Here is a 15,000-nt window from a genome sequence, read left to right as displayed (position 1 = left end):
CCTGTGTCACACTATGCTACTCCTGTGTCACACTATGCTACTTCTGTGTCACACTATGCTACTTCTGTGTCACACTATGCTACTTCTGTGTCACACTATGCTACTCCTATGTCACACTGTGCTACTCCTGTGTCACACTATGCTACTCCTGTGTCACACTATGCTACTCCTGTGTCACACTATGCTACTTCTGTGTCACACTATGCTACTTCTGTGTCACACTATGCTACTTCTGTGTCACACTATGCTACTCCTATGTCACACTGTGCTACTCCTGTGTCACACTGTGCTACTCCTGTGTCACACTGTTCTACTCCTGTGTCACACTGTTCTACTCCTGTGTCACACTGTTCTACTCCTGTGTCACACTGTGCTACTCCTGTGTCACATTGTGCTACTCCTGTGTCACAGTGACGTACTTATCAGTACTTAACATATTTCTAGTCAAGGATCGAGATCGTCGTAAGGCCAACCTAAAATTATTACATGATCACACTTCCCATTGGGTCATGCCCGCCCAGGATTGTTAGGTATTAAGGACACAAGTGCAACTAATGTGACAGTTAATATGGCAACATCGCGTTTTCCTGGATCTTCGGCCTTTTAGCTAACATATTGTCGGTAATTCTAGCAATATTATTAAGGCCCATGATTGCTTTGCTATAGGTCGAGTCCTGCGCTTTACAAATGGAATAACTTAGCTAATACCTCCTTAACTATCTCGTGACTCAAAGAAGTTAATTATGGAAGGATATAGGAAAATACTGGTTTGGTAATAGAGTTGTGGATGAGTGGAACACCCTCCCGAGTACAGTTATTGAGGCTAAAACGTTGTGTAGTTTTAAAAATAGGTTAGATAAATACATGAGTGGTTGTTGATGTGTGTGAGTTGGACCTGACTAGCTTGTGCTGCTGGGTCTGGTGCAGTGCTCCATCCTTGAGTGGGGATGACCAGACTGGGTGGGTCATTGGGATAATCCGGGGGGTGGGTCATTGGTCATTGCCTTTTTGTTATTTATTCATTGGTCTAATCCGGGGGGAGGGCATGGACCTGCTCCGCATGGGTCAGTAGGCCTGTTGCAGTGTTCCTTCTTTCTTATGTTCTTATGAAAAAAAAGAGCTTTCGTACGATTTTTCATAAATGTACTGATGTTCGTTATTTGATGCTTTGAAGGATAATTATTTTATTATTCTTGAAGGTTTAGCGCTTTTTTTGATATATAAAAATTGCGCAAAAAATGGGAAGCAATCGGGTTTGATCCAGGGAAAGAGATGATGAGTTCACTTCCTTGGAAGAAGAGCCCCTCGCCTGCATGAAAACGAAAGGTTCTGTACTAATTAATGCTACATAATTCGCTCTATTCCTTTTACTGGAGTGTGACTAACGTTACTATGACCTTCATTGAATTTACAGTGTAAAAATATTGCATAGCATCCACTTTATATTTTGTGTTCGTATAAATTATACAATTCAATCAACGTGTATAATTTCGTAAGTCTACGTTCAGAAAGTTTCGTGTACCAGAGTGGAAACATGATATTAATAGTGTTATTTCTACTTCACCTCGGTGAGACTTGACTGTGGTGAGACAGGATCAGGATGAAGGTGTCGTCTCTACTACTGTCAGTGACAGTGACTGTCTTCCTGAGTGCGGCCCAGCTTCCTCATCCTCATGGTAAGCGCCTCCTCGCAGTGACTTCCTGACTCTCACCCAACCGTTTTATTTTGATCTTTATTGAAGAAAGTAATATAGAATTATTGCACACAGATGCCAGGGACTTTTATTACAAAATCCGGGTTCGTCAGCTTTTCCTGTCGCAGCCGTCCCGATTTTCATATATCAGTCCAGGTACTGGATAGTTTTAGTTTATTCCGATTGAAACTCAGGGGAAAATTACGTTAAAAAGTGCTGAACTTGTCAGGAGGCATTGAATGCTGAAGCTAGAATTAAATACTGACTGTTGGAGTTGGCATTCGAAAACAGCAACGGTGAGACGTTTCAGAGTTACGACTCCTTTATCAGAGTAGCAAGGAGAGCAATGTTCACGTGACTGTCGATTAAGATTTATTGAACTCTGAAACAGGGTAGGGAATGTTAGCCAAGCAAGATAACCCGGGGTAGGGGGTCTTAGCCAACCAGGATAACCCGGGGAAGGGAGTCTTAGACACCCAGGATAACCCGGGGAAGGGAGTCTTAGCCACCCAGGATAACCCCGGGTAGGGAGTCTTATCCACCCAGGATAACCCGAGGTAGGGAGTCTTATCCAACCAGGATAACCCGGGGTAGGGAGTCTTAGCCAACCAGGATAACCCGGGGTAGGGAGTCTTAGCCAACCAGGATAACCCGGGGTAGGGGGTCTTATCCACCCAGGATAACCCAGAGTAGGGAGTCTTAGCCACCCAGCATAACCCGGGGTAGGGAGTCTTAGCCAACCAGGATAACCCGGGGTAGAGAGTCTTAACCACCCAGGATAACCCGGGGTAGGGAGTCTTAGCCACCCAGGATAACCCGGGGTAGGGAATCTTAGCCAACCAGGATAACCCGGGGTAGAGAGTCTTAGCCAACCAGGATAACCCGGGGTAGGGAGTGTTAGCCACCCAGGATAACACAGGGTAGGAAGTGTTAGTCACCAAGGATAACCCGGGGTTTGGGAGTGTTAGCCACCCATGATAACCCGGGGAAGGGAGTGTTAGCCACCCAGGATAACGCGGGGTAGGGAGTGTTATCCTCTCAGGATAACCTGGGTAGGGAGTGTTAGCCACTCAGGATAACCCGTGGTAGGGAGTGCTAGCCACTCAGGATAACACGGGGTAGGGAGTGTTAGCCACCCAGGGTAATCCGGGGTAGGGAGTGTTAGCCACCCAGGATAACCCGGGGTAGGGAGTGTTAACCACTCAGGATAACCCGAGGTAGTGAGCCTTTGCCACCCATGATAACCCGGGGTAGGGAGTGCTTGCCACCCAGTATAACCCGGGGTAGGGAGTGTTAACTACTCAGGTTAACCCGGGGGAGGGAGTGTTAGCGACTCAGGATAACCCGGGGTAGGGAGTGTTAGCCACCCAGGATAATCAAGGGTAGGGAGAGTTAGCCACCCAGGATAATCAAGGGTAGGGAGTGTTAGCCACCCAGGATAACCCGGGGTAGGGAGTGTTAGCCACCCAGGATAACCCGGGGTAGGGAGTGTTAGCCACCCAGGATAACCCGCGGCAGGGAGTGTTAGCCACCCAGGATAACCCGGGGTAGGGAGTGTTAGCCACCCAGGATAACCCGCTGTAGGGAGTGTTAGCCACCCAGGATAACCCGGGGTAGGGAGTGTTAGCCACCCAGGATAACCCGGGGTAGGGAGTGTTAACCACCCAGAATAACCCGGGGTAGGGAGTGTTAACCACCCAGGATAACCCGGGGTAGGGAGTGTTAGCCACCCAGGATAACCCGGGGTAGGGAGTGTTAGCCACCCAGGATAACCCGGGGTAGGGAGTGTTAGCCACCCAGGATAACCCGGGGTAGGGAGTGTTAACCACCCAGGATAACCCGGGGTAGGGAGTGTTAGCCACCCAGGATAACCCGGGGTAGGGAGTGTTAGCCACCCAGGATAACCCGGGGTAGAGAGTGTTAGCCACCCAGGATAACCCGGGGTAGGGAGTGTTAGCCACCCAGGATAACCCGGGGTAGAGAGTGTTAGCCACCCAGGATAACCCGGGGTAGGGAGTGTTAGCCACCCAGGATAACCCGGGGTAGGGAGTGTTAGCCACCCAGGATAACCCGGGGTAGGGAGTGTATTTTTCTTCTTCACAACATTAAAAACTCTGATCCCATATATATCACAGTTATGCCAAAAATAATGATAAAATGAATGCCACAGAATACAATATGAAACAGGAACAAAAAAAGTGCTCAATTTCTTTCATTTAATGTTAATAATAATTATATACAGTATACACACTCGGTATGTATACTGTATATTAGGTACACCTGTACATTCTGTCGCTAATGCAAATATGTGTTCAGCCAGTGACATGGCAGCAACTCAGTGTCTTAAAGCATGTAGACATGATCAATATGTTTTCCAGAAACACAGGTGAAGAATGACTTGTGAGACCTGGTCGCAATGCGTTTTTTTAAAGTAAAAGGACACAAGTGCAACTAATGTGACATTTTATTGTGGCAACGTTTCGCTCTCCAGGAGCTTTATCAAGACATTATCAATCCGTAATGGCTTGATAAAGCTCCTGGAGAGCGAAACGTTGCCACAATAAAATGTCACATTAGTTGCACTTGTGTCCTTTTACTTTGCATATTGTCGGTAATTCTACCAACTTTATTACAATGCGATTTTTAGCAAACAACCTCAGCAATAGTCTATAATGTATATTTTGCCTTCATCTACTATATTCAGATATGTGCAATATGTACAGGTAAAATAAGTGTACACGGTGACAGATGACAAAGAAGACACCAGAGAGAGTGTTCCGTACTCAACCAGCAGGTAGGCAAGTCTGCCAATACATAAATAACCCGCACGTAGGAGAGAGGAGCTTAGAACGACGTTTCGGTCCAGTTTGGTCCATTTACAAAGTCATACAAAGAAAAAGAGAAGGGGGGAGTATATATATGCCAGCAGACAGGGACAGGAGAAGAGATTTAGTAGGAAAGGAAGAAAAATAGTGGTAGAGGTAGTAGTAGAGGAGAGAATCAAATACTGAGAAAGAGAAGCACTGCAAACGAGCGAGGGGCCCACAAATGGTAGGAACAAGAACACAGAGGGGGACAAGATAATAAAGGCCCAAACACCCAAAGCAGAAGAATGAAAACCCAAAGGAGAAAGAGGAAAGGGAAGAGGGAAAAAAGGAGAAAAGAATCAGGTTAAGTCACGGGTGTTCTCAAGTTTGGAACATTTTACAAAGGAAAGTTGTGTATAAAGGGAGGATTCAACCAGACGGCGACTGTAAAAATTAGAAGTAGGGTAGACTTCTAATTTAAGCCTGCCGATGCTTGCTGCACCTGAACCACGTTGCTTCAGCTTTGGTGGGCTTGCCTATGACTGGTCAATGAACCAAGGTACTGACTTAACGACGGGTACCCTATTGATCGTTAAACCTTTAGCACCCGGCTCACTGGTTGGGAGGCAGCCTATATGGGGGTGTGACATAGGCCAAATAAATTGTAAGATATTCTTTGCATGCCACGAAGTTCACTTGTCGTCCAGACCAAACATCAGAATGGGGAAGAATGATCTACGTGATTTTGACCGTGGATTGATTGTTGGCGCCAGACAGAGTGGTCTGAATATTTCTCATGGAGGATTTTCAAGCACAACAGTATTAAGAGTTCATAAAGAATGGTGTATGAGCACAAAACATCTAGTGTGCGGCAGTTCAGTGGACGGAAACGTCTCGTTAATGAAAATTGTCAGAGGATGATGGCCTGACTGGTTGAGTACCTGGGTTGTAGTACCTGTTTTGAGGAATCGAGATTAATGCTACATGAAGCTGGTAGGGTCAGAATTTGGCGTAAACGTTTAAAATGTGGTGAAACGGGAGATTCACAGTATGAATGTGCAGCCAAAAAATCTGATGCAACTGCAAGATGCTATTATGCCAACATCGACCAGAATCTCTAAGGAATTTTACCAGTGTCATGTTGAATCCAAGTCTCAAGGAATTCAGGCTGTTTGGGGGGTTGGGTGGGGTAAAACGAGTTATTACCCAGTACTAAAAGGATGTATATAATAAGATGGCCCCTGAGTATGTATATATATATATATATATATATATATATATATATATATATATATATATATATATATATATATATATATATATATATATATAATGTAATGTCGTGCCGAATAGGCAGAACTTGCAATCTTGGCTTAAATAGCAACGCTCATCTTGCCATATAGGACAAGTGAAAATTTGTGTATGCAATAATTTCGCCAAAATCATTCTTAACCTAACGAAAAAATTATATTTCACTGTGTTTGTTAAGTATTAAATTATTGTAAACAAATTTAAAATATATTTAGTTGGGTTAGGCTAAAATAAATTGTTCTTCTTATAATAATGTTAGGTAAGTTTTATAAGTTTCTTTTGGTGCAAAATTAAAAATTTTTACATTAACATTAATGAAAAAAATATATCTTCAAACGTTTAAGAGAAAATTTTAGAAAGGACTTAATTTTAAATGCGTTCTTGCTAATTGACCAGTTTTACATATTCGGCACGATATATATATATATATATATATATATATATATATATATATATATATATATATATATATATATATATATATATATATATATATATATATAATATATATATATATATATATATATATATATATATATATGTATATATATATATATTATATATGTATATATATATATATATATGTATATATATATATATATGTATATATATATATATATGTATATATATATATATTATATATGTATATATATATATATTATATATGTATATATGTATATATATATATATATGTATATATATCTATATATATATATATATATATTATATATGTATATATATATATATATATATATATATTATATATATATATATATATATATATATATATAATATATATATATGAGGTGCCGAATAAGTAAAACTGGTCAATTAGCATTAACTCATTTAAAATTAAGTCCTTTCTAAATTTTTCTCTTATACATTTAAAGATATATTTTTTCATTTATGTAAATATAAAAATTAATGATTTTGCACCAAAAGAAACTTAAGGAACTTATCTGACCTTATTATGACAAGTGTAATTTAATTTAGCCTAATCCAACTAAATATATTTAATATATGTTTATAATAATGTAATATACGCAACGAAATATATTTTTTCGTTAGAATATGAATGATTTTTGCGAAATTATTGCATACACAAATTCTCGCTTGCTCTATTCGGCAAGAAGTGCATTGCTGTTTAAGCCAAAATCGCAAGTTTTACGTATTCGGCGGGGCCAGGAGCTATGACTCGACCTCTGAAACCACAAATAGGTGAGTACACACACACACACACACACACACATACACACATACACACATACATACACATACACACACATACACACATACACATACATCAATATACAACGCGCAACCGGCTTTCCCTAGGCATTAGAAATGGTAGGGGATGGTGGTCAGTAATGGTGGTAAGTGACTGTGATGGTAGATCAAACAAGTAAGCAACAATTACAGCGTTTGCCAAGAAAAACTATTATTTTCAAAAATAAAATAAAAACACAAAACCATTTGATAGTTTTGGAGGTGTAAAAAACACAACCCTGTTTTTTTCCAAAACATTACTCACACCGTATTATTATTATAATCAAAAAGAAGCGCTAAGCCACAAGGGCTATACAGCGCACTCACACCGTAGGTTTGCAATTATGCGTTTAGCTCCCATTTTCAAGCACATAATCGCTGCACAGCATGAGTGCATAGTGAGTGCCGAACTTTCCTGAAAACCTTGAGTTATTTCTTCGAATTCTGCCAGAATGTTCAATGCTGCATTCATCAGATAGTGTATCAAGGACCTTCATTGATAATAAATCTGCAAAAAAAAAAAACATTGAATTCCCAACAATTCAAGATTCACTTCCTGTACAGCTGAACTATTTTAATTATTTGTTTTTCGAACTTTAAGAGCCTTTGCATGTCTGGTTAAATTAGGTATTTTTCAAAGAGAGTTAAAGGAAGCAGTTGTATAAACAACAATTAAAATTAAGGAAGGAGTATATATATTTAAATAAAGGAATTGTGATGTATATAATCGACTACAACAGGAAGGTCAAGTACTTGTCTCATGTTCCTCCCTTTTCTGGTGACCAGGTATGGAGGAGACACTGAGGGTGGCAGGGGCAGGAGTGGCGGCTGTATCATCCAGAGTATCACGGTCTTCTTGCTCCGTCATTCTCCTCACAGATGGCACCACTTCCCCCGATACTGTCTTCACGGTCAGTCAACATTATTAACACCTGATACACCTCGTTTACATATATAAATTTATTGTTTAATGATTTGGTGTTTATAATTTTTGTGTGTTTTAATTGAGTCACAAAATCAGCCACACGGGTGGCACTATTTACTCCGCCATCAGTTTTATTAAATATTGTCTTGCATTTTTTTTTATTTCATGATTAGATATAAGACACATCAGAAAAATGTTATTTTTAACTGGAGTGGATACGCTGCTCAGGTACGCCAGCGATTGTTAATCTGCTGAGCGAATCAACACATGAGTAAGAGCCACGTCAGGACTCATTTGTCACTGCAGGAACTGGAAGGACTGGGAGGGTCCTGGGGGATGACGGTGTTCGAGGTGGTAGCAGATATCCACAGTCCCAACCTGACGGAGGCGCAGCTGTCACTGATGGTCGCCCAGGCCCTCAAGGTAGGTCAATAGTAAAGCAGGTAGGTCACTAGTGAAGTAGTAGGTCACTAGTAAAGCAGGAAAGTAGGTCACTAGTGAAACAGATAATATACTAGTGAAGCAGTTAAGTCCCTTTTGCCTTTATACAAAGGAGCTATGCATGCTCTCTGCCAATCCCTACGTAGATTATTCTCTTCCATACATTTATTAAATAAAAGCACTAACCACACCAAAACTATATTCCCTCCTGGTTTTAACATTTTTGTCTTTATCCCATTAATCCCAGTTGCTTTACCTCTTTTCATTCTACCCACTGCTTCACGCACTTACCCTACACTCGGCCATTTATAATTGATAGTATTAGAAGCCAACTTAATTAACGAACATAAACTGATTAATGAATCTTAGCAAGGGTTCATGTGAGGTCGTTCCTGACTGACAAATTTACTGACATTCTTCATTAACCCATTTGAGGCAGTTGATAATGAACAATAAACATATGATGCTGTTTATTAGGATTTCAGTAAAGCCTTAGATAGAGTACCTCAGAAAAGACTTGAGAAAAGTGGCAGCTCATGGTACAGGAAATAAAATTCTAACTTGGATCAAGGCATGGCTGATCAATAGGCAGGAAAGCGTTTGCATTAATGGGGTCAGGTCTGAATGGGGACGAGTCACATGGAGCATTCCACAAGGATCAATTTTAAGCCCATTTTTCACGAAGGCATAACGAGTGACATGAGTAAATGCACTGATAACACAAAAATAGGCCGAATAATATATTCTGAGGACAATGAATCTCAGGAGGATTTGGAAAAAATAATGTCATGGTCTGGAAAGTGGCAGATGCAGTTCAATGTGGATAAGTGTTGTGCTAATCCTTGGGAATGAAAATAACTCATGGTTATAAACTAGGTAATGTAAACATTAATGAGAAGAAGAGGAAATTATCAGTAGTTAGTCACTTCACGAATTTTCCGGCATTGTGAAACATGGCTAACATTCCTGATGGCTACTTAACGAATTTAAAATCTAAATTTCGCAGGTAAGGCGGCTTTTTGTATTTATTGTATATCTTAGTCTAAGCATATTAACTTGAAATTTATATATGAAATTGCAGTGAAATCTTCATTGTCATTTCCAGACACTTGGTTACTACTAATAATAGCACTGTAAATACAGAATATAGTAATATAGCATCTATTGAACTAGGTTTAAATTATCTCGGCTTTTGACCTTAACAATCTAAAATTGATTGTAATATAACGCTTCTAAGTACGGCCTTTGTATATGGTCCAATTATTATCTGTTTGACAATGAGCTTACATACTTATTTTTTTTAGATAACTGATTCGTTTAAAATATTTTTTTGCAATGTTTTAAGAACATTTTCAAAGAACAAATTTACATTACCTACAATAGCTTGCACAATCCCTAAGCACAAACAATACATACTCGTAAAGCTCTCTTTTTATGAAATTTTACTTGTAAATTCTTAAAGACTTTCGAAAAACATTAAAGAAGTACTGTTCACAAATCAAATTTTTCTTCTTAATAAAAATAATAATATTGGAACATTTCTGAAGAGTTTGCATCTTCTGCCTTTCGAACTAAAGTCCAGTGTTGGAACTGTAATGCCTGATACGTCGGGAGTACCACCTAACTTCCAACACAGTATTTCAAACCATTTAGGTAGATCATTGCGCACTGACCTTCCTTTATTTACAGCATCTAATTCTACAGTCAGAGATCACTGTCATTTTATTTGCCGTCGCCTCATATTTAAGGTTTTCAGTTTTCAAAGCAACATGGAAGAGACCGAACCTTTTAATCTCAGAGTCCAGTTGGCTGGACCCATTTTCTTTTTAGGCGACGAAATTTCCTACTGATAGATTCCAGATACTTTTTTAATGAAACGTTATGGAGTCTGACGACGCGTTGGTGATAATTGATAAGTCACTAATGTAATAGTCGCTAGGTCATTACTATGTATTTAATGCATTTTTTATATTGTTTAAATATTATGCCCTCATTTTTCTGGCACTTGGCAATGGTCTCCCTGACGCCATTTACCGTATTCTAGCTAGAGTCGTTCTCCCTCAACGAATCTACCTGGACTTCCTACTCATTTCTGCAACATTGCTGTTTTAAAACTCATTTAAAATTAAATCCTTTCTAAAAAAAAATCTTATACTTTTAAAGATATTTTTTTCATTTATGTTAATGTAAAAATTCATAGTTTTGTACCAAAAGAATCTTCGAAAACTTACCTAACCTTATTATAAGAAGCGCAGTTTAATTTAGCCTAATCCAACTAAATATATTTTCGATAAGTTTACAATAATTTAATAATAAATAAACACAATAAAATATATTGTTTTGTTAGGTTCAGAATGATTTTTGAGAAATTATTGCATACACAAAATTTCGCTTACCTTATTCCCCAACTTGACTCACAGCTCTAAACACAACTCTTGGAATGACAGCTAGGGTCATTCGCTGCCTGACCACGGTGGAGTGAGGTTGTCTCGGCACCCCTCTGCTGTCTTCAGGCGAGCTACCTTAGTTCAGCAACAACCATTGAGTAGTGAGGACGTGCGCTGCTCATTGGGATATCAACATGGCGGAACATACAGTACGGAGAGTGAATACTATCTGCATAGAGCTGGTTCGTGGTACGTTAAGTGGAGATACGATGAACGTCCTTCTCCCTAACATCATCAGGGATACATATGGTATTCCCAACGAGGAATTGTATGGCGTCGCCCTTAATGGTTTAACAAGAATCTTTGTGAAATTTCTACGAGTCGATTACTACACAAGAATTGTCGAGCATTACCAGGAACAACGCATGAGTGTGAATTCAACGATGGATGTTGTGTTACATGACGTCTCTAAGTACTTCACATGGGTGAAGGTACGGAATGTACCCTTCGAGGCTACGGCTTACGGCCTGCAGGAGTATTTTCGAAGTTATGGGACAGTGCATTCTGCAACAATGGGGGTGTGGAGGGATGGTCCATATGAAGGAATGCCGGAAGGTTCTTACACCCTTAAAATGACCTTAACAAGGCCTATACCATCCTATGTTACGATGATCGGTTGTAGAACACAGGTTTATGTGTACTATGCTGGGCAAAGGAAAACATGTCGTCTATGTAGCTCTTATGAGCACATGGCAGCCCAGTGTCCTAGGAGGCGGGCTTCTCGAATTCTCGACACTCCAATTGTGATTCAACAGTCGTGTAATTTGGTGCCTGGCTCTGATGCCTCGGGAGGCCGGAGGAATGACCTCTGGAGCGAAGAGGTCGACCGGGAGGTGGCGGCGGCGGAGACATGTGTCACTCTCCCAGGGGCGTCGGGGGAGTTGAAGGTGACATCTGAGGAGACTTTCGTCCAGGAAGCTTCAACCCAGGATGGGTTATTGGCAGATGTGATCAAGGATTTTTTGGATGAGGAGGAACCCTGTGCAAAAGGTGTTCTCAGTTCATGTGAAGCTGGAACTTTGGAGGGACAACAAATTGTTGAGGAAGACTTGAGTAAGATTGGGCGGGAGCATGTGGTGGCCGTGGAGGTACACCAGGAGGAATTGTCTGAGGGTGATATGTGTGTAAGTGTGAGTTCTAGGAAACGAACTGCGGCATCAGAGATAGATGAGGTCATTACCCCAGGGCAGAGGCCGGGGAAGAAGTCATGGGCAGCGGTTGTGGAGCCGAGGACACATAGTGGTAGAGGTGTGCCTGAGTTGCAAATTGGGAAAGGGAGGGGGGAAGTGATTGCACAGGAAAACTCGAGTGGCAAAGGAACACGTAATATGAAAAGTGCAGTGGGTAAATCCCAGAGGCATAGGGGAAAGCCGCCCCTTCTGTAATTTTCAGATGTGTCACGCTTAATGTTAATGGACTTAAGACTGAGGTCAAGAAAGTTTGGTTGGAGTGGTTTTTAAGGCGGTTTGATGTTGACATATGCTTTTTGCAAGAGCATAATCACAGGGCTGGTAGTGTGTTGAGGGTGAAAGGATATCGGATGTATGTAACCAGTGGTTTGCAATTGAAAGGTGGGGTAGCAGTTGCGGTAAAGGAGACCAGCCCCTTGCGTGTCATCGGTTGGGAAGAGGGGGGGGGTGGGAGGATCGTGAGGGTGGATGGCGTCTGGGGTGAGAGTCGAGTTAGTTTCGTGGGAGTTTACATGCCAGCAACTAGTAATATCAGGGTAAAAGTAGATTTTGTCAGAGAGGTATTGCTGTATCACTTGAGAGGTTTGCCTGCTATAACAGTAATAGGAGGTGATTGGAATTGTGTGATTAGGAGTGGTGATGTCGAACCGAGAGGGGCGGGTTGTGTGCTGAGTGTGCTGAGGGATGTATTGCGAGATATTGGGGTTGTTGATGTGGTGGGGAGGGGGGGTTACCTAGTGGAGCATACGTTCGTCCGTAGGGGATATGAAGCGCGATTAGACAGAATTTATATTAAGCAGGGTATAGATGTTGTGAGGGTGCAAACCTTCGATGTGGGGTTTTCTGATCACAGAGCGGTAATAGCAGATTTGATGTGGGATGGAGTGGTGCGTATTTATTCTGGGTACTGGAAATTAAATGTAAGGCTTCTTAAGGAGGAGGGGGAGGGGCCTTTTTTCAGTGATTGGTGGTTGCCTTTTTGGGAGGCTAGGAACAGGGAGATAGATCTGTTAGATTGGTGGGAAATGCAGGCAAAACCTGGAATAGCGAATTTTTTTAAGGCTAGGGGACGAGAGGAGGCGAGGTGGCGTTTTGGGTTGCAAAATTATCTGGAGGGACAGTTGCAAGATTGTTATGTTGGGGGAGGTGGTAGGAGGGATGATATGGACAGACTGCGGAGTAGAATAGCTGAATTACACAATGATAGGTTTGATGCAATTAGGGTTAGGGCGGGGTTAGAGGATGTTTTGTGGGGTGATAAACCGTCTGGGTATGTTTTACGTAAATTTCGGGACCGACAGAGTGTAACCACCATTCTACAATTGGAGACAAGCCCTGGGGTGGGAGGGTATCCAGTGGGTCGAGTCCTATCCAATACGGAAAGTATGAGTCTCTATGCTGATAGTTGGTTTAGAGAGAAATGGAGTTGGAGGGAGGGGGGTTCCTGGGAGGGTTTTTTTGAAGGGGGGTTCCATAGCGTTTTAAGTGAGCAGGATAGAGTGGGGTTGGAGGTTGGTATAAGTGAGGTTGAGGTGGAAGAGGCAGTTTTCGGGATGAGTACCGGGAAAACACCAGGGATAGACGGTATACCAAATGATTTTTATAGAGCACATTGGGGGTGTATTAGGCAGTGTTTTGTTAGGCTATTGGACCATATGTTAACTAGTGGGAAGTTGGGCATATCGCAAAGTACGGGTGTCATAGTTTTGGTGCCAAAGAAGGGGGGGGGGTAGAGAGTTGAGTGCTTACCGTGCAATATCTTTGATGTGCGCTGATTACAAGGTTTTTGCGAAAATTTTGGGTAATAGACTGAAGAAGGTCATGGGGTCGGTGATACATGGGGGACAGTTTGGTATCCCGGGGAGGAGTATGCGGGTAGGTCATGGTCGTATTCGGGATTTCCTTGAGGGTAGTAATAAGGGAGGTATTCTAGGTCTGGATTGGGAGAAAGCTTATGATTATGTGGATAGGGAATTTTTGATTGAGAGTATGGTGAGAATGGGTTTTGGAGGGAGGGTGGTTGGATGGGTGAGGACTTTGTATGAGAATGCATCAATGAGAGTACAGGTAAATGGGAGGTTGGGTAGTTCAGTAAGCATGGGAAGGGGTTTAAGGCAGGGGTGTCCACTCTCCCAAATACTCTTTGCATGTATGCAGAACCCTTTCTATGTTCTGGTTGATGGTGGGATGGGAAGGTTGGGGAAGAGTGGAGGATATTGTGGGAATATTGTTGGTTATGTAGATGATACAACTGTTTTACTTAATGAGATTGAAGATTTAAGAAAAGTGGGAAGGGTAATTGAGATTTTTGGGAATGCTACTGGGATGAGAGTTAATAAGCAGAAATCACGGTTGTTGGAGGTAGGCGCTTGGGTAGGAGGGACCTTGGGGGAGGAGTTTGGTTGGATAACTGTAGATAGGCTAAAGATTTGTGGGATTTTGTTTTTGGCAGATGCACAGGAGAGCAGGAGGGTTAATTCAGAAATGGTAATGGACAGAGCTTTGAGTAGGCTGAGGGGTCTAAGGGCCGGGGATGTAACCTTGCATCAAAGGGTTGTGGTGGTAAATACGCTGATTTATAGTAAGGTGTGGGGAGTGGCGGAAATTTACCCATTAAGAAGTCAGGATATTATGGAAATGCAAAGAAGGGTCTTAAGGTATGTGTGGGGCTATGGGAGGGCGTGGTTGGGCAAAGATGTAGTAATGACTGCGGTAAGGCAGGGAGGACTGGGATTGATTGCATTAGGGTCTAGGGTGAAGGCGCTATATGTGAAGCAGAGGTATATTCGGGCAGCGGGGGAAAGGGGTCTTCGGGTGGGGGAGGTGATGGGGGATATCCGCAAATGGTGGGGTGGCAGGGACTTAGTGGAGTGTGAAGACATGTTGCGGTTTATGTTAAAGGTATGCAATGTTAAAAAA

General features: G+C 41.6%; 1 protein-coding gene across 1 annotated transcript in view; it reads left to right on the top strand.

Annotated features, from left to right (window-relative positions):
* Positions 1 to 7,866: 7,866 nt before the first annotated feature.
* LOC138854037 (uncharacterized) overlaps positions 7,867 to 15,000 on the top strand; it is a 17,721-nt gene continuing 10,587 nt past the window's right edge. The window contains exons 1-2 of the mRNA XM_070094641.1: positions 7,867 to 7,989; positions 8,310 to 8,426. Coding sequence (XP_069950742.1) covers positions 7,867 to 7,989; positions 8,310 to 8,426 — 240 coding nt within the window. The remainder of the gene's footprint in view (positions 7,990 to 8,309; positions 8,427 to 15,000) is intronic.

Source organism: Cherax quadricarinatus, chromosome 47 (genome assembly GCF_038502225.1).
Source record: "Cherax quadricarinatus isolate ZL_2023a chromosome 47, ASM3850222v1, whole genome shotgun sequence".
NCBI classification, from domain to species: Eukaryota; Metazoa; Arthropoda; class Malacostraca; order Decapoda; family Parastacidae; genus Cherax; species Cherax quadricarinatus.
Note: the sequence above shows the minus strand (reverse complement) of the source record. Positions and strands in the feature narration are given on the sequence as shown.